This window comes from Phyllobates terribilis, unplaced genomic scaffold (assembly GCF_046119375.1).
Source record: "Phyllobates terribilis strain yellow unplaced genomic scaffold, ASM4611937v1 Scaffold_1__5_contigs__length_1240528914, whole genome shotgun sequence".
Taxonomy (NCBI): domain Eukaryota; kingdom Metazoa; phylum Chordata; class Amphibia; order Anura; family Dendrobatidae; genus Phyllobates; species Phyllobates terribilis.
The window spans coordinates 904,082,281-904,103,742 of NW_027362761.1; the positions used below are offsets into that span (position 1 = coordinate 904,082,281).

The following is a 21,462-nucleotide window of genomic DNA, read 5'->3' on the forward strand; positions in this document are numbered from 1 at the left end:
TGCAGCCCTCTGCAAAGATGCCGATTTTATTATGTGGTCTAGCAATCTAGGCACCAGACCTCCAGTGTCTAGTGTCAAGTACGGGCCAATCTATACCTTTTTTGACTTTATCATCAATTGAGCTGTGTGAGGTCTTGTTTACTGAGTGATGACCTGGTAATTTTTTCTTATAACATTTTGGGGTGCATACTACATTTTCATCACTTTTTAGTGCTTTTTTTGTGGAAGTTTTGTCGGAGAAGCAGTGACTTAAAAACAGAAATTTTGCCTTTTCAATATTTTTTCTCTACATTTACTGTAAAGTTTAAACAATTTTATATTTTGATTGACTGAATTTTCAAAAACACAGCAATACCAAATATGTATGTATTTTTTATGTTTTACATTTCTTTACTTTTAACAAATGTGGGGGATACAAATTTTTATGTTCTTTTTTTATTAATGTTTTTAAAACGTTTTTTTCACTTTTCACTTTTATTTCAATATTGCAGTGTATAGTAAAAATCATTCTCCTATGAAGTTCAGCCTGTTACTGAACCTTACAGGAAAATGAACATAGTAGTGATGGGACTTTCAGTAGGCCTCCAGCTGTGAATGAAATCCATTGGCTGATTGCCGCCTGAATGAACGCCGGGGCTGGATTTTGGTACTTAATTGCCACTGTCAGTGATTAAAAGCAACATTTAAAGGGTTAACAGTAGCTGAGAGAAGTAGACAATGTAACACAGCCAGCATCTCCCTTGCATTTTTCCATAATGTATATATCCATCAAGGAGCATTAAGGAGTTAAGTGGGAGAATCTTCTGTGAAAAATTAACATAGTGCATTGATTATCATGGTAAACGTTGCTACATCTGTATTTTGCACTTTTCTGCATTGTTGTAGTAACCAATTAGTTGTTTTGCATAACTGTCCAAAATGCTGTAGCCAATCACTTAGCTTGGTGGCTCATGCTATCTACCTCAGCATTTCCGCTTCGCTCATGAACTGGCTACAATGGTTATGCACACTGTCAGTATGATGTCACTGCTGCAGCTGAAACACGAAGACTCGAGCCGTGGAGGGGAGCTGGCACTGGACCTGGGGAGCATGAACACCTGCTCTGTTTGCTATTTTATGTATTTCAGAGCCTTTGGTTTCCATTTTCCTGGGAGTGGAAAACCCCTTTATAGTGGTCCTGAATTTGGTTGATAGTGGTTTCTGCATATAAATATTTTGTGCTGGTAGCATTTCTGGCCATGCAGGAGTCCACATATGAAAATATCAATTCTTTGTGCTAATAGCATGCTCCAGCCATACTATCTCAGCAAAAAAATATTGATTGTTAATTTAGTGACAGGTGACGGACAGGTCTGGGCTTAGGGTTGTGAAACAGCTGGTTAAAAGAGGGGAAGGGTACATCCAACATGAGTGGTAAAAAGCGAGGTCATGGTGGAAGGGGGAATAGGCTTGGTGTTCAAGGTGTACGTGGGGTAGGTGGTAATGTTACTGAAAGTTCTACTGAAAAAACACTGTCTCTTCCTATCCAAAGACAACTGACAACTTGATGGGCTACTCCGCTCCCTTTCTTTGGCAGCCACACAGCAGTATGCCTTGTAGATGAGGACCAGAGAGATGGCAAGCACTGCATCAAGTGGCCTCTCCTCCTCTTCCTCCACCTCAACATCACACACAGTACAGTCCTCAGAGGTGGCACCCCAATTACCCTTGTTTCCCCCGTGTCATAACTCTCCAACCGCCCAACTGACTGTAGGGAATCACAGATGGGTGAGCCTGCAGAGCGGGTCACACATTCTATTCCATGGGCATCAGAGGTCTGCTCCAAAGATTAACAGACTGAAGAGGAGAAAAGCATCTGCAATGATGCCCAAATTTTTTTTCAGTTGGATACGGGGCCGGGCGAAATAGGGTCCGAGCAGAATCCAGATCCTCGTCACCAGACGTTAACCCCCGGGGTGGAGGTGATCCTGATAAGACTTAGATACCTGAGGCACACGCAGACTGTACTGTGCTGTCAGGGCTGGAAGAGAAGGAGGGTGACTCTCAGGGTGGGGAGTGGGAGAACAGAGAGCATGACGATGATGTGGAAGATACCACTTGGTGTGAAACCAGAGGCACGCAGCTGAGTAGCTAATGAGGTGGAAGAGGAGGAAGACGAGGAGGTTACGTTGCAGACTCCTGCACAGACACGGAGTGATGGAACCATGACAAGCACTGCATCCTCAGCCACAGCGGTCACAGGTCTGCAGTTTACAGGGGCGGCAAGGGTTGCCTAGCCTGGGCCTTCTTTGACATAGCAAAGGATGACCCAAGTCACGCTATCTGCCAACTTTGTAAAAAACGACTCAGTAGAGGCAAAAATTGCAATAATTAGACTACTACATGCATGAACCAGCACATGCACGATCAACATGCGTTAGTATGGGAATCTCACTGGACTAAAATGCGAACTAGCTGGCCTCACCAACCACCGGCCGCCCCATCAACCGCATCTGCTGCTTCTTCCTCCTCTGTCACAGTGGCAAGTGTTCGCACACAGGTGTCCGGATGCAGAACCTCCACTTGTTTACCTGCTATAGTTGGGGTGAGTGAGAGCCCGTCAGCTGTTACGGAAGTGGACATGCCTGCTGTTTTTTATCACCGAACACACCACATCTTTCTCAATCCACCATAACATCTCCGCCTGCACCTCACTCACAGTCCAGCAGTTTGTCGTGTTCACCCTACTCCACCCTCTCTCAGTACAGCAGCCAGCCCTCGGTCCCTAAGTTGTGGTCAAGTAAAAGATTGTTTACTTCAACACATGCCAAAGCTAAGAGCATGAACTCCACCAATCTCCAATCTGTTGACCATGGAAATGCTGCCTTTCCGCCTGGTGGATACAGTTGGTTTCTGAAAGCTGATCGCTGTTGCAGTCCCCCAGTACCAGTTGCTTAGTCACTATTACTTCTCTAAAAAAGCTGTGCCTGCACTACACCAGCATGTCGCAGACAAAATCACCTGTTCCTTGAAAAAATCAATGTCTGCCAAAGTGTATTTCACCACAGACACCCGGACAAGCAAGCATGGCCAGGGGCCTCACTGACTGGGCACTGGGTGACTCTGGTGGCTGTGGGGGCAGTCGGGTAAGGGGCTGCTCCACAAGCCTTGGAATCCCCAAATCTTGCGGGACAAATCTCTGTATTTAACACTTCCTCCACTGCTTCTGCCTCCTCCACCGACTCTAGGGCCTCCACCTGTGCCCTCATCTTCTGCCTTAATACATGTTCCAACAGTGCAGAGAGAATCCCCCCCACCTCCGTACTGCGCAACCAGGTCTCACCGCAATCAGATAGTGTTAAAATGAATATGCCTTGGAGATCGCAGTTACACAGCTCAAGAATTGTGGATGGCTACCCAGGCCAAGTTTGAACAATGGCTGTCTCCACTGAACCTGGAGCCAGGGAAGGCCATGTGCGAAAATGGTGTGAACCTGGTAGCGGCTGTACGACGGTGCAACCTCACACACATGCCTCGCATGGCTCACGTCCTCAACCTGGTGGTACAGCAATTTCTCTGCCACTATCCCGGCCTTGATGCACTGCTGCAGAAAACACGGTTGCTGTGTGCTCACTTCCACCGTTCACACCCCGTGGGTCAATGACTTGAACCGCTACAGAGCCGATACGGTGGATCTCCACTCTGCACATTTTGCAGGAACTATGCTAGCAGCAACGAGCCCTGGCGCAGTATCTCATTTTTTAATAGTCTGGGTCAACGCAGTATGGACGTGGTGCAAATTAAGGACCTCTGCACCCGTCTGCACTGTTTCGAAATGGCTACTAAGATGAGATGGTTAGTGCTGATGGTGCCATCATCAGCATCACTATTCTGGTCATCTACATGCTGGTGTACACTTTGAATAGTCTGCGGGAGGAGGTGGTGGTCCCAGAGGAAGAGGAAGAAGCAGAGGAGGATGCAGAAGTGAAAACAATATCTCTAAGTTCCAGACTGTCGTCGCACAGGCGGGTGCCAAGGGAAGGTGGATTACAGCGATTGAGGGGGGGCTCATGGTACCAGACAAACTATTAGTGAAGGTGCAGGAGCAGAGCAAGAAATGGAGGAAGACGAGAAGGAAGAGGTGATGGGCGTGCAACAGTCAGGAGATGAAAAGGATAATGATCCCCTCTCTGATGTCTGTGGTTGGCGGGAGGGGACAGAGGAAATAAGAGCCCGTCACATGAGCGCCTTCTTGCTGCACTACAACATGATGCAGTATTGTTAGGACTAGAAATAGTGCTGACTACTAGGTTGCCACTCTGTTAGATCCACAGCACAAGAGTAAATTTTGCCAGATGCTTTCCCCCCTGGAAAGGGACGCGCGCTTGCTGGAGTATCAAAACATGCTTGTAGACAACCTTAGGAGTGGTTTTCCCCAAGACAGCAGTGAGGCACACAGTGTGCATTGCAGTTGTAGACTTCCAACCCCAGGAACATCGAGTCAATGCAAATACATTAGCAGCAGCAGCTGTGTAAGTGGCAGAAGCAATTTCTGTGAGTCGTTTCACACATTTTTTAGACCAGCCTGTGAACCAGCAGAACAGAGTACAAGTCTGGCACATAGTGAACGACTGGAGAGGATGGTTCAGGAGTATCTCGAGCTCAATATTAATGCCATCGGGAGGGTTTGAACCCTTTTGCATTTTGGTCTTCAAAAGTGGAAGAATGGCCTGAGCTTGCCTGTCACGTCTTGGAGGTTTTGTCATGCCTGGCAGGCAGCATTCTCTCAGAACGTGTCTTCAGCATGGCTGGTGGTGTCCAGATGGATAAGTGCATCCGGCTGTCCCCTGAAAGTGTAAACCGCCTAATTTTCATCAAGATGAACAAGTTTTGGATCTCCAATGACTTTTGCACCCCAGTCGTAGACTGTTCAGACTAGGCAATGGTTTAGTGTGCTGCATTGATCTCGCGTTATTGCAGTCTGTAACATCTTTGTCGTGGCTTCTGTGTTTGCTGTTGCTACTGCATCGGATGTAATCAATAATTTTTTGAAATGTGAAGACTCCTAGTTGGGTCTCCATCTGGTGGGTTGCCAGAGCCAAAATAATATTATTTCTACTCTGGTGAAATTGATGCCACTTTACTGGTGTGTGGCAATAATTTTTTGAAATGTAGAGACTCCAAGTTGGGTCTCCATCTGGTGGGTTGACTGTAGCAGTAGGGCTCCCAGACTGGCAGACCTGCAGTTACTTTCAGTCAACTACCTATGTTACTATCCTTACATTTTCTACCAATAGTAGTCTACAAAACTGATGTTTGTGCCACCTGAGTGTGGCTGAGCAGAAAAGCAGTTTGAGCTTTTGCATGAGGTATCAGGGCTCCCAGCACAGCAGGCCTACACCGGTCCCTCATCCACCTCGTCTTAATTTGAAATTAAATTCAGAGCTGTAAATGCTGGCACAGACCCTGATACCATAGGCACAGCTCATGCCTGACTGCTGCTGTGCCATTTTAAAATGTGTACTGTGGGTCAATTGATGCCACTTTTCCTGGTGTCTGCCCCTAATTTTAGCTGTTTTGGCAACTTTTGGGCCCCCCTGAAGGTGTTGTCTATGCATTTGATTTTGCCTCCCATAGAATTCAATGGGGTTCAGGTATGCTCAACGAACTGTTGGGCGAATTGTTCGGCAAACATCGGGATGTTCGCTGAACAGAAACGAACCTTGAAAGGTTCACTCATCTCTATTCGAACTGCTTTATTGTAGTCCATGTGATCATTGAAGGATTGAACTCAAATGTGAATCAAACAGTTTACAGGAGAATATAAGGGCAGCAGTTCATGACCTCTAGCTGAAGAGAAGTTGGGTAATGCAGTAAAACAATGACTCAGAGCACACAAGTAAATCAAGTAAAGAATAGTTGAAAAAGAAGTCTTTTTGAATTGCCATGAGAAAGTCCTGATCTCAACCCTATTGAGATGCTGGGCCTGACCCACCGAAATGAGCACCCAAGGATTCCTATAAATAAGAAGCTCTAATAATACAACTGCAAGGACGATTGGTCTTCAATTTCTTCTAAATGTTGTGCAAATCTTATTTGTTGCTACATAAAATATTTGGTGAAGGTGGTTGCTGCTAAGAGGAACATATTGATTATTAAATATGGTGGTTGACTTACTTTTTAACCCTGCAGGCAATTCCAAAGGTTTCATTTACTTTCTATTGCAATTGTATACATGTTCACAATTTTATGATATGTTGATTAAGGTGAAAAGTTTAGGAACAATTGTATTAAAATATGTTTTGTACAAACAAATCAATTGATACAGGACTCAATTCTCCCTTGATCATGGGAACTACGGTACTTCACATCCATAAAAACAAATCATTCTCTCCTAGTTTGAACCTCTAGATCCCATGAAGGAACTTAATTTGTAAACATGACTGATAATTGCAAAAAGCATAGGAAAGCCTTAGAAAAAGATTAGGACCTTAGATAGGGATTAAGACCAACATATGAAATGTTGGTTTTTAGAAAATGTGCCCCAAAGTGTCAATTTTACTAAACTGTACATAATTTAATAGCAGATAGTTATACTTTCTTATACATCACATGTATGCATTCCAATTGTTGTAAAAGCCAGCGATTTGAAAAACTTACTTTTTTGTGGCTCTTCAGTACTGATGGAGTCACAAAAGCTTTGTCACACAGATCACACTTGTACTTCTTATGGCCATCATGTACAACTTGTATATGGACGTTTAGTGTGTCTTTTCTTTTAAATGTAGCATCACAGTGATCACACTTAAATGTACGTTCACCTTGGAAAAAGAAACAATAAGAATTAACTTGTGATTAACACCATAGCAATGTGAAAAAGCATAGATATTTCCAGGATCTTGTTCAGCATGAGATTCAGATCTTGCTATCACTGAAAAGCAATATAAAATAAGATGAAATAGGCATCAGATAATTAAGAGTAATCCTAAAGTCTATTCATCACCCTATCCCATTGTTATTATGTAGTATATTTTACAATTTCCTATCCATTGACCTGTATCCAGCAATACCTGTCAGCTGAGCGCTGTTTTGGCTGCTATTTGTTATATCAGCCCTTTAAACAAGCGTGATTAACAGCATCACATGTGCCTGTTGAATCATACAGAGAAGCAAAGAGGAGATGCTAGACATATCTGACCATGGTTTGTTTCCTTAGGAAACAGGATGGGGCATGTTGAATTTGATCATGCCCAATCATCTCTATATCCATTGACTGCTCTATTAGGTTGGGTCTGATACTTTTAAATTACTCTACTCCAGTGCTGTAAATATTCAATATGTCTATTACTACTCTTACATATCTGAATATTTAGTATTTCACTTTAGTCTTCTGTCACACAATCAGTCACATGCCATTTACTTACTCTTGCTGTTCTGAATTTCTGACATCTGCTTTAATTGATAATTATCACCTAAAAACCCCTCTTAAAATATTTCTATAACATGTCAGCAGAATGATAGCACTTAGTAATCTTTGGCTTTGTGATCTAGCTAATAACGGATCTGTTTTGAAACAAAATAGGATAATTTACAATAATTTAACAGATCAAGATATGTTTAAGATCTATGGAGCAGAAGAACTTGGGAAAAGTAACCACATGTACCTTAATGGAGGACAGATGGGTGATAGTGCCCAATTGGAAAAATATGTCTGTTCTCTGTATGTGATGTGTCCTATGGAGGATTTGTTTTGTGTTGGAGATAGAAGACATCTTCTTTTCCTTCATCATCAGTGGAGCCAACATAATAAATGTGTGGTTTGCCTAGACTATATAGGATGTTTATAGGTCTATTCATCAAGACTTCTTCTTGATCTCACCAGGATATAAATAAGATGTCTTCCTGTGTTATTATTAGGAATCTATTGAATACTATAATATTTTACATGCTTTCTTTTTTTAAAGTCTACAAGCAAATGCATTGCTCAATATGGACTTTGACTAAGACTTTAATATTTACTGTCATACAAAAATAGGGTTTGACTGCAAGCTATCAGGATTACAAAGAGCTCTTACAACGAAAGACAGCAAAAATATTACCATCATACGTTTACGTTTTGCAGTACAAACAGCTACATTCTATGAAATCATGGTATGATCAATCCAAATGATTGATAAAATATTTAATAAGTCAGTAAATATTAGAAAACCTAGAGGAAGACATATCTTCTGTAGTGAAATGCACTGAATAGCAAAAAATATTACAACAGGAAGACGGAGGAACAATAGATTGTTAAATACAGTATTTTAAATACATTTAAGTATTTGAAAAATTAACTTTAAGCCTTAAATAATCCCGTTATATATGCCTCTTGTATATTCTGCTCAGGACTCCCTCTGCTGATCAGAGTAAAGTCTAATAGTCCGTTTCATTTGCGTAGAAAGAAATAAGAACTGAAAATATAAATATGGGACCATTCCTGTTAACAGGAATGTTATAAGAGTTTTAATAGGATACAGAGGTTATAAAAAAAAATCTTAAAATTAAATTATATCATTTTCTACTCATGACATGCTCTATGAGTGGGGCTAACTACTAGTGATGAGCGACCCTGCCGAAATTTGTATTTGGCAGTTCGTTCAAAGTTGGCCAGGAAATTCAAAGAGCGGCGGTGCAGTAAAGAAAGGCAGGTGAGAACTGCATGGAGGACTGGGAGAAGGATTGCGATGGTGGGACAGGGGAGCAGCAAGGCGAGAATTTATTTTCACCCATTTCCCGACCTTCCACAAATCATGAAAATTTAAATTTTTTTAACCAAATATGTTATTTTTTTTTTAAGTTGACTGTGTGGCATGAGTGAAATATTAACTTAATTCTGTGAGCCAGGACGATTAATGAGATATCAAATACATACAGTTTTTTTTCTTTTTAACTATATTTGCACATTAAAAATACTTTATAAACAAAGAAAACTGTATCTGTATTGCCATATTCTGGGACACATAGGGCCCGATTCATTAAGACTAGCTGTACTGTTTATTATTTCCATAGCATTATCAATAGACTAAGCATTTATTGCTATTTTGACTTTTCTAGCCTTTAGATGACTTATTAGGGAATAATAGGGCTTAGCCTATGTTAAGCGGGGGCGCCATTATGCAATTTTAGGGTGATAACCGCTGCGGCTCAGGTAGGGGTAACTAAGTATTAGTGTCTACAGGGACACTGTAGATGCGCTCTCCCCTTCCTACCCTGTGTTTTAGGGGATCTCCTTTTCCACCCCTTTTATATGTATAGATTTGTGGTGTTATTTGGGAGGTTTTAATGAGTTTATCTAATAATAATTTACTATTTTTTATGGGGCAATTTTTCAGGTGTAAGGACATTATTACAAGAAAGGACCCAGTAATGGGGACATTATTAAAGAAAGGGCCAGGATGTGGGAAATCATTACAAGTTGGGGCCAGGATGGGGACCTTATAACAGGATGGTAGACATTATTACAAGATAGGGGCCAGGATGGGGGTCATTATTACAGGAACGGACCTAGGATAGGGGACATTATTAAAGAAAGGGGCCGGGATGTGAGACAACATTACAAGTTGGGGCCAAGACGGGACCTTATTACAGGATGATAGACATTATTACAAGATAGGGGCCAGGATGGGGTTTATTATTACAGGAACGGACCCACAACAGGGGACATTATGAAAGAAAGGGGCTAGGATGTGGGACTTCATTACAGGATAGGGGCCAGGATGGAGGGCATTATTACAGGATAGGGACCATGATTGAGGACATTATTACAGGGATCTGTACATCTGATTAACATGTTGGTGGGGGTCCAGGTCCAAATTTTGCATTGGGGAACATTGAATGCCATTGTGCGTTGCCACATTGTAAAAGCTTCACACAGAACTGTGTGAGGGTTTATTTTGAGCGACAAACTGTATAATTCAATATTGTAAATGAAATGATCAGAAAACTGCCATTCTGGCATATTTTTAAAGTTTATTTTGTGGTGGTTACTGAGTGGGATAAATAGCATGCTCTTTTTTTAGTATGGAACATGGAGAATTTGATACGAGATATATATACTGTATATATATAGTTTATTTATATTTTATGACTTCCTAACAATAACATCTAAAAAAAATGTTTAGTCATACTCTAAGACCCGTAACATATATTTTATTGGCAAAGGGGCTGGTGCAGACTTGCTTTTTACAATAATCTTTGGGCTCATTAATTTTTGTTTGCTTTTTATTAAACTATTTCAAGGCAAAATGACAAAACATTAGCAATTCTGTGTTTTTTTACAGCATTTACAGCAGGAGCTAAGTGATAATTTAGTTTTACAGTTCAGCTTATTAGAGACACGGCAAAACCAAATATGTTGGTGTAGGAGTTTTTTCAATAATAAAGAATTTAAAAGAAAGAAAAAAAGATATTTACATCTTTAACATATTTTTTAATTTTTCTGAGCATTTTTTACTTTGCTGGTGATGTTACAGATCTCTTTTTACACAGGGACAGAAGGAAATCACAATAATCTCTCTCCTGTCCCTGCAACCTGTCTGGTAACCTTAAGGTCCCTCCCTATTTCCTCAGTCACACTAGCTGAACTCAATGGCAGGGCATTTAAACATGCTGTATCTCAGCTTGGATTTTAGCTACAGCAGTGATTCAGGGGCTGAGATTCTCAGCTTTAAAATAAAATCTGAATTGCTTTACTATAGTTACAACCCAGCCTGAGATATCACAGGTTAGGCTGGGGTCACTCAAACATATAAAAATATCGGTCCCATTCTCATCCAATAAAGTGGGATCATTTTTTCCTCACTAGTCATCCGTGTAATGTCAGTATACAATCCGTTTTTTTACTCAGCAGTTAATAATCATTTATAGGACCATTTACAGATTCCCATCTCACAGAACTGCAATGTATCCATAAAAATTGGATATGGCATATTGATGGCCCATATGGCATCCAATTTTTTTTCTCTCTGAGTCAAATCGCAGCATACTGTGATACAACTCAGAAAACTGACTACCCCTGAGGAAGCCGCAGAGCAGGTATACACGTGGGGTCTCTTCCTCATTATATTTTATGCCTCCTTCATAGGTCCCTTTTTATATGCAGTTATTATTTGATCTTATTTATTGCAGTAGTGGCCATGATTCACATGTTTATTGAATATTTGCATTTATTGCTTACATAGACAGCCTAAGAACTGTACGATATTGGTGTCAGAGGTGGTGTTCTACTATAGTAACTTCAATGTGTTCACCTACTCTGGACATTTATATTGTAGATGTCCACCTATTATGTATTCATGTAGTCTACTGGCGTTTTTAATATTTACGTCTTGATTTGTCCTTTTTGTAATAAAAATTTAGATTATATGGTGGTCCCATTGCATTGCATACTTATTTTTCTTCTGTTCACAACAGAGAAAAAAAATGCAGATCTGCACTGCCTCACTGAATAAAATTTGTGCAAGTGCAATCCATTTTATTATCAGATTGTACTTGTTCGGGTTTATGCACTCACATGAGTGATCACTTAAAGTGAGTCAGGAGTGACAGCTGCACCTGAAGCTCTCAAATTAACCCCTGATATCAGTGGCAATTCTGGTTTCATTTTGATGCTTAGAATCTCAGCTTCATAATAAGTCATGAGTGACTGATGTAACTTTAGGCTGAGATATGAACAATACGTATTTCATGTGTCCTCGGCTACTACAAGGACGTATGGGTTATGTCCTTGGCAAGTATGAAGGAATGAAAAAAAAGCACTATCATCCAGGCGCTGGAAAGAGGAGACAAACCGGATCCAGCAGATCAATTACTTTAATGGACAATGCGTTTCAGGGACGGCCCGTCCTCTTCATCAGGTAAACGCATCTGAAAACTGTCTCCTCAGCCGTGCCTCACCAAAAACTGCCTGGGCTTCATTTGTGAGACCAGTTACACAATTTGGAAGCACAAGTTTAGTTTCTTAAAACAGTAAAGAGGAATGGGAGATTGGGTTACCTATTTGTAGAAAAAAAAGACATTTCTAGGATAAATGGCAAAGTGGTATTAGTGGTTTCATTAAACTGCAGCTCCACATTAGGACTATACTGTTAATTACATTTTAAATTATAATTAAGAGATTAGAACTGAAGGTTTACATTTCCCACACCACATGAGCTTCTAACAAAAGAATTACAGATAACTACATTCACAATAAAGATAAAAGAAAAGATAAGAGCTCAAATTTCTCACCCTATAAACTCAAAAAATTATCCATGATATGCTAGGAAAATCTTCAATGAGCAGCAATGCCCTGGTTGGTCAAACCAGGACAAATATGATGTAAACATCTCAAACATCTCCAGGGAGAATATTTCAAAATCATGTTTTTGTCCAAGTTGGTCATTTTTTTTATTTATCTCAAAATATGTTTAGCTCAGAGGAAAGATAAGGAGCGTTGCATCTGTATGTTTTGGAGTTACAATTCAAGTACTGTATATACTCGAGTATAAGCCGACTTTTTCAGCACATTTTTGTGCTGAAAAAGCCCCCCCTCGACTTATACTCGGGTATATACTCGAGCATATACATTCCGGTGGTGGATAGTGCTGGGGGGGTGTTGCAGTGGCAGAGGAGCGGGGCACACACAGTAGCCGCTGCTGCAGCTACCACGTGTGCCCGTTGCTAAAGGTGAATGAGTATTCACCCCTCTCCACGCCCATGGGAGTGGAGAGGAGTGAATATTCATTTCTTTACTAGCGTGCACACACTGTCAGCAGCACAGCTCCCGCTGAGGTTCAGCGATCCTCCGTGCCCGCTATTAGAGAGTATGAATATTCACCCTTCTTCACTCCCATGGGTGTGTAGAAGAGTGAATATTCATTCTCTTTACTAGCGAGCACAGTGGATAGCTGAGCCGGAGCTGCGGCACTGCTGACACTGTGCGCCCGCTATTAAAGAACATGGATATTCACTCCTCTTCACACGCATAGTCCCAGCATGGAGAGGAGTGAATATCACCTCGGCGTCTGAGGGCGCATGGCAGTGTTGTCATGCGCTGCTCAGATGCTGACATGAGCTGCTAGCAGAACAGGACTCCACGCTGGAGCAGAGCAGAGGAAGAAAGGTGAGTAGAAGTGTTTATTTTTTTTTCATGAGTGCAGTGATGAGGGGGCCATGCATACAAGGCTAGGGGGGTCAAGCATACGAGGATTGAGGATGAGGGGGCCATGCAAACATGGAGGGGGGGCCATTCTTACCAGGATAGGGAGCATGCATACCAGGATTGGGGATGACGGGTGCCATACATACCAGGATTGGGGAAGAGGGGTGCCATACATACCAGGATTAAAGATGAGGGGGTCATGCATACTAGGATTGGGGATGAGGGGTGCCATGCATACAAGGATTGGGGATGAGGAGGGGCCATGCATACCAGGATTGGGGATGAGGGGGGGGGCATGCATATCAGGATTGGGGATGAGGGCTGCCATGCATATCAGGATTTGGGATGAGTGGGCAATGCATATCAGGGTGGGGAAATTTACCAGTAGCTGCTGCATTTCTCACCCTAGGCTTATAATCGAGTCAATAAGTTTTCTCTGTTTTTTTGTGGTAAAATTAGGTACCTCAGCTTATACTCGGGTTGGCATATAGTCGAATATATACGATATTTCACCTTTCAATAATTAAAAGTGTGGTTCCAAGGTTTTTTAGGCCAGATTTTTTAAAACACTATCCTTGCAAAATGTTAAATAATCCCTGAATTGTCAGAGACTCTGAGATACTTTAGGAGAATATGACAATTCAGCATGTTCTTACTTTCCATCAAAAAGTCACTATATTGCATTGTTATAAAACCTGTGGCTTCACAGGTCAAAGAAAATGCATTATAGGGAAAAGAGTAAAAATTCCACCCTAAGGTATCAGTTACATCTTATTTGTAATGTGTTTCCTCTATTGTTGCAGAGACACAGCTGAACGAAGCACGCATCTCATGATATTCGATGTGCATTCCCGAACTAAAGGAAATGCCAGCAGTGAGAGGAAGAAGGCGGAAAGGTCCATCCATTCTTCATCTTGCAGCCCTGCCCTTAGTAAAAGTGGGATGCTTTACACTACATTGTTATTTTGTATTATACTATGTAACTAATCTTTTTACATTTGCTAATATATACGGTAATAGAATAGAGCAATTCCTATCAGGTTAAAAGAAAAGAAGATATACACATGTAAATTAATGGTGTCCTTTTGCCCTTAAATTAGCACTTACTGTTGTGAATTAGCAGGTGCCTTTGCAGTGAGAAGGGAGTGCGAAACAAAGCCTTACATTCCTCGCATTGGAATGGTCTCTCTTCTGAATGGGTCTGTAAAAAGGGTAAAAAGAGGGTCTGGGTAAAAAGATCGCACAAATTAATTAAACCTAATTACAATGAAAACAGTGGAAACAAGTAAACCTTGTAAATGGGATTTGGGGAAACTATAGAAAGGTTCCGGAAACATTTCATAATATTCTATACTTAACATTTCTATAAGGAGAGTCGATGATTAAGGGAATTTAGCCATTCTTGAAATTTCTATAGAAATTTGAGCTCAAGAAAATACATTTTTTAAGAAATAAATGATAAATGTATCAGACAAATAGTCATTAATAATCAAGCTGCTAGCATCTTTTTTAAACCCCATCATGACTGGGGCATTTTACATTTTTGCCACTTCAGTTTTTTTCCCCTGCTTCTAAGAGCCATAGAGTAACTTTTTTTTTTAATTATTTTCTTGTCAACATATTCGCATGAGGACTTGTTTTTGGGACTAGTAGTAGTTTTGAATTACAAAATTCATTTTACAATACAATGTACTGGAAATCAGGAAAACAATTGTAAAATGCAGTTTAATGTAGAAAAAAATGCCGCCATTGTCTTTGGGGATTTTATTTTGTGGTCTTTGTTGTGCAGTAAATATTACCTGGCAACATGAGATCTCAGATAAATAAGATTACATTTTTATCAATGTATACATTTTTCTTATTTACATGGTAAAAAAACAATTGAGAAATTTGTAAAAAAAAAATAATAATTTGTTTTGTGTCGCCATTTTTTGAGACTTCTAATTTTTTTTTTTTTTATACCAGTAGCCCTGTTTAAGATCATATGTTTTAAGAAAACAGAAAGAGACAAAAATATACTGTACGGAGAGTGTGTGTAATAAAACATCAATGAAGACTCGCTTTGACTCGCCGTGAGTCTCCGTCAGCTTTCCTCTCGAGGAGTTTCTACATTGTGAGTGCGCACCACCAGCCGTTGCACCGCTGGTGATGGTGAACTGACACCATCCAGATTCTGGACTGACAGCATGAGGTACATCTCTCACTCACTTCTCTCCAGTGAGACTGACCCTTTGACAGTGGACCTCGTATAATGGTATGATCTAATAACTTATGCTAATTACCAACACGTATATGTATCTACTAACTATAACATTGTTGCTAACCCTCCATATAGCATCTACTTGATGAGTTTCGGAGTATATGCAGCTAAATCCTTATTTTTTATGTACTGAAATATATAGATAATCCATATTTTTATGTGTACTGGAAGACTCGGGTATAACATTTAAATGAGCCCTCAACTGTCCGCAGTATTGTTGGTCCTATTAAGCGCAAATTATATACTTCTATCAATGAAGACTTGTTAGTATCCACTTTACCATAGCCATATTTAAGGAGGTCACTATGGCATTATTAAGGCAGTGTTTGCCTTAAAGAGATTGAAAGGGGTTGGACACAGTCTTAGGAGACTCCAGAGTTTTATGCATGCCTTTTCATGCCAATTGGAGTACTTGAAGTTATGTGTAAAAATTTGCTGAAGGTGGTGAAAAAAAAATGTCTGAAACCGGCGAGTTAGGATTTAAAACGATTTGATCATCTTTAGTTGCCATGTATGACTTGGGGTGATACCTTTATTGGCTAACCAGAAAATATATATATATGCAAGCTTTCAGAGCACAGAGGCTCCTTCTTCAGGCAAGATTACAAATGAATTACGAATTCATTTGTAATCTACCTGAAGAAGGAGCCTCTGTGCTCTGAAAGCTTGCATATATATATATTTTCTGGTTAGCCAATAAAGGTATCACCCCAAGAATACTTTTGTCATTTTTGGCATAAAAGTATTTACAACGATTTTTCTGGCTAACACGGTACTACAATATAACTTTGTATTGTACATCACAGTTGCCATGTAATAATTAGTGTTGAGCCACCCCCGTAGTGTTCGAGTTCGGTTCGGTTCGTCGAACACCCGTGTGTTCGCCGAACTGTTCGTCGAACTGTTCGTCAAACACCTTCGAACACCGTTAAAACCAATGGCAGGCAAACAAAAACACATAGAAACACATAGAAAACACCTTCAAAGGTGTCCAAAAGCTGACAAACTGCTCAGAAGACACAACTAATACATGGAAAAGTGACAAGTACATATAGTCATGCGAAAATAAAAGAGGTGGAGGAGTAAAAGGAGGGGGAGACACAGATATAGGCATGTCATGCCCTTCTAAAATCCAAAAAGTGAGAAGCCGACACGGCCAGTCCGCTCCTGCCCGTGCCACCTCCGTGTCGCCGGGTTTGTGCCAGAGCCGCGGTGAACCCTGATGGCCAGCCCCCCTCTCCCAATACTGGTGCCTGTCCGCTGGTGGGTCGAGCGAGCCCCCCTGTGGTGGAGGCAGCTCTAAGCTTTTTAATTTAAATTGTCTCTCTAATTTGAATGAATACACTTTAAATCCATTTACAAGGATCTATTGGAGGGCAAGTCTCATGCCAGCAGCCGCGTAATTCCAGCTCCAGTAGCGTCCACTAAAGCTGCTGCAGTTAAAAAGCTTTTATAAGGATGGAGCTCGGCTGTCCACCGCAAGGCATCCTACTGCCAGTCCCAGCCCCTATGCCTTGGGGTGCCTCCTGATGCTCTTCACTGAGTATCCCATGGTCCCGAAGCATTTCATTTGAAAAAATTAAGTGTCTAAACTACAGGTGGTGTAGCTTGCTTAACAGCCGGGATAATCCGCTGACTAGCAGACACTGCTACTAGGCACAAAGTATTTCCTGGGCTAGATGCAGTTAAAAATTTGTAATTAGATACTCTCGTTGGATGCTGAGAAAGCATTCCATAGAGTCTCCTGGCACGCCATATATGATTCTCTTAAAAAGCTTGGGGTAGGGGTCTAGGGGACCCTTTTATAGCCAAAATCACGGCCCTGTATCACAATACGTCACCTAGGCTGAAGATAAATGGAACTGTAGCACCCTGAGGGCTCGGTTGCTACAGAGGTATTGCACCTCACCCAGAGGTGTGATATCTCACTCTCAGGTAAGGATGAAGTGTGGATCAGGACCCGACACCTGCATGCATTACACCACATTGCCGTGGGGCAGGGCGACCAATATGCCTCTGAGATGGGCACGACAGTCCCTGTCCCTGGCTGGAGTGGGGGGAGGGAACACTGAGGAAGGGGAACCCTGTAGTGCAGGAGCAGGGAGGAAGCAGTTCCTGGGTGCATTGAGAAGGGAGTATAAAAGGTGGGCACCATCTTAGTTCAGTGCAGAGAAGTCTGAGCAGAAGTGGCAGGGAGCAGGGGCTCTGCATGAGCTCTGCTCCGGAGGCGGGCCTAGTAACAGAGGCCCAGGCCTGGAAGAGGGAGAAGGAAGGAAGAGGAGCAGAGAAGGCTCCAGGAAAGAGGAATGAAGGGATCCCAGGGGTGCGGACGGGCGAGTCGCCACCGCACGCCCGAATCCACCTGCGTGGAGGGGTCAGGCCAAAGGGGGAGACCGGTCCCCGAAACTAGTGGAGGCAGGAAACGACCCTCAGCTAGAAACCGGAGGCTGTGACATTTTATGTGGCGCAGCCCCTCGCTACACCCGCTAGGAAGGCACCACATAGGGTCAGGGAAACTGGCGCCAAGTTTACCAAGAGGAGGCCCGAGGCAGCCGGACAGAAGAGTTGGTAAGAAAGGCCAGACAAAGGACACACAAAGGGGGTCCTGTGAAGCGCTCCAAAGTTATCTGGGAGTTGTCTGAGCCCCTCACCTGGTGAGCACAGTACGACGTGGGCAGCCGTTACCTGCAGACGTGGTCTGGATAATAAGAACTGTGAGTAAAGGCCCTGGACTGCATCACTGACTCCGTGTCGTTACTGCTGCTGCCCTGCACCATCACCCCCATCCACCGCATACACTGCCCTGAGGCTATACTCCTCCCGTGGGGAGTTATGCTACGCTCTGCTGCACCCACAACACCAGCCTCAGCGGTCTGCCCTGCAGCGGCGGTTCACTCTGACCGCAATCCACGGATGGCGTAGTCGGACATTTAAACATCAAAACCACATAAATAGTTCCGCCACTGGTTTGACCACCCTGAGCCACGGAACTGGGTCGCCGCCACGAAGACTACAACCACCAGCATCCACCAAAAAGGGTCCGGCTCCGGGTGTCCCAAGGCCCAGGGGGTGCATCAGAACATTTTCATCACCTTTCACAATCACCAATGGGACAAGGCAGGGATGTCCTCTGTCCCCTCTCTTATACATCCTAGTGACGGAGCACCTGCTCTCATCAATTCGCCATAACCCCAATATTAGGTGGATTGAGGTGGGAGGCACCGAGTACAAGTGCTCTCTATTTGCTGATGATGTCCTAGTATATATCACTCAATCACATATATCCATCCATGCTGTTATGGCTGAAATAGATCACTTTGTTACATGGTCAAATTTTAAAATCAATGCAGCGAAGTCTGAGGCCCTCGATGTCTCCCTCCCCAAATCCATATAGGATTCCATCCAGTCCAGTACTTAGGAATTCCTATTCATAGAGACCTCTCCCATCTGTGTTATCTTAATTTTGGGCCCTTTATTGAACAACTCCATACAGACCACGGTTGGCAAGTTAGAACTGTAAGATTCACTACGTGAACCACTGGTGTTTTGTGGAAAAGCACATGTACACTGCGTTCCAAATTATTATGCAAAAAGTGTTTAGGAGTGATAAGGGAAGAATTTGTTTGTTTGTCAGTTAAACTCATTGATGGTGATGTGTGTCAGGGCTCTTTATATCACTGTAAGCAATTGCAGACACCTGTGCTAATTAGTTTGGCAGGTGTGTCCAATGAAAGGCAAGACTACTTAAGAAGGCTGTCTCACATTATTAAGCAGCCTACATTTTCTGCCAAAATGGGAAAGAAAAAGGATGTGTCGGCTGCTGAGAAGCAACAAATTGTGGAGTGTTTAGGTCAAGGCATGACTACAATCAAAATTGTGCGATGATCAGGATGAAGTGTCTTGGCAATCAAGAAGTATGTAGCTGATTCACAGTACACACGTGTGCGTGCTGATAAGGGCAAATTGAGGACTCTTTCCTACAGGCAATTACGTCAGGTTGAAAGAGCAGCGGCAAAAAAGCCTTGTCATAGCAGCAGACAAGTTTTTGAAGCTGCTTGTGCCTCCAACGTCCCCCGAACAACAAGATGCAGGGTCCTTCAGAGGTTTGCAGCTGTGCATACGCCATCCTGTCGACCTCCTCTATCCACTTCACACAAGCAGAAACGGCTCCAGTGGGCCAAACATTACATGAAGACTGATTTCAAAACTGTTTTGTTCACGGATGAGTGCCGTGCAGCGCTCGATGGTCCAGATGGATGGAGTGGAGGATGGCTGGTTGATGGACACCCCACGCAAACACGGCTACAGCGCCAACAAGGAGGAGGTGGAGTAATGTTTTGGGCTGGAATCATGGGGAGAGAGATTGTCGGCCCCTTTAGGATCCCTGAAGGCGCTAAAGATGAACTCCATAATGTATGTGGATTTTCTCAAACAGCACTTCCTGCCATGGTTCAAGAAGAAGAACCGTGTATTTCACAGCAAGATCATTTTTCTACATGATAATGCACCATCTCATGCTGCACATAAAACATCTGCATCTCTGGCTGATATGGGCATAAAAGGGGACAAACTTATGGTGTGACCCCCATGCTCCCCTGACCTCTACCCCATTCAGAACCTTTGGAGCATCATTAAAAGGAGTGTCTATGATGGCGGGAGGCAGTTCACATCTAAGCAACAGCTCTGGGAGGGTATTCTGTCCTCATGCAAAACAATTGAAGCAGAAACCATCCAAAACCTGACAAATTCAATGGACGAGAGAGTTCAGAAGCTCCTTTCGAACAAGGGGTCCTATGTGAAAATGTAACATCACCTAGAATAAAGTTTTGAGTTGAAAACTGTTTGATTTCAGTTTCTAACAACCTGCTAATGCTTATAATTTCAAAAATGACCATTTTTTTGGTCTTTATTAAAATGAAAAGGTTGATCGAAAAGTTTGGGGGATCTAAGAGTGTGGCAACCCAGTAGTCATGATTACTTCGAATTCTGACAATATGAGGGTCATGCTGCAGGTAGTGCAGCAAGAAGGCACTTATGTGTCTTGCGCATCTCGGAGCCCCAAAATTATTTTCCGGGCTAGATGCAGCTAAAAATTATTATTAATTTTAAATCTGGTGAAGCTTTAGTATAGATGGCCTAATAGGATCAGTGCTGCACACTGCTACAAAGCCCAAATTATTTTCCAGTCAAGATACAGATAAACATGATTAGTAATTTTAAATCTGGTGGAGCTTATTATAGATGGCCTAATAGAATCAGTGCTGCACACTGCTACAAAGCCCAAATTATTTTCCAGCCAAGATACAGATAAACATGATTAGTAATTTGAAAGCTTAAAACGGTTGGTAGGGTGATTTTAACCAATCATCAAGCTTTTACTCTCCCCAGGATGACACAGGGGTAGAAAAGTCGTTTCGGATCCATGATTTGTTCATCTTTATGAACGTGAGTCTGTCTACATTATCAGTGGAGAGCCGCGTGCGCTTATCTGTCAGCACACCACCAGCAGCGCTGAACACACGTTCAGACAGAACGCTGGCTGCGGGGCATGACAAGATCTCCAAGGCGTAAGTGGCTAGCTCCGGCCATTTATCCAGATTGGAAGCCCAAAAAGAGCAAGGGTCCAGTGACACAGTCGTGGCTTCAATGTTTACTTGGAGATACTCCTGTACCATCGTCTCTAGGCGTTGACTATGTGTCAGACTTCTTGTCTCCTGTGGCCTTGCAAAGGATGGGCTAAAAAAGTGGTGAAATGATTCCGCAAAATTGATGTTACCAGCAGATACTGTGGTTCTGTTACGGTTTGAGTGCTGAACACTTGACGGTCCCACGGTTGGCAAGTTGGAACTGTGAGATTCACTACGTGCACCACTGGTATTTTGTGGAAAAGCACATGTAAGATTCTGCAACAGTCTCTGCTGATACTCCTGCATGCGTGCATCCCTTTCTATGGCAGGAATAATTTCTGCAAATTTACTTTTGTACCGGGGATCTAACAGTGTGGCAACCCAGTAGTCAGGATTATTTCTAATTCTCACAA

The 21,462-nt window shown here is 42.4% G+C and overlaps 1 protein-coding gene across 4 annotated transcripts in view; it reads right to left on the bottom strand.

The window, feature by feature from the left end:
* The window catches only part of PRDM5 (PR/SET domain 5), a 330,811-nt gene that overhangs the window by 147,685 nt on the left and 161,664 nt on the right, over positions 1 to 21,462 (bottom strand). For all 4 annotated transcript variants that reach the window (XM_073655558.1, XM_073655566.1, XM_073655553.1 and 1 more), the window contains 2 exons: positions 14,270 to 14,363; positions 6,640 to 6,800 (listed from right to left, as the gene is read on the bottom strand). In XM_073655558.1, the coding sequence (XP_073511659.1) occupies positions 6,640 to 6,800; positions 14,270 to 14,363 (255 nt within the window). The remainder of the gene's footprint in view (positions 1 to 6,639; positions 6,801 to 14,269; positions 14,364 to 21,462) is intronic.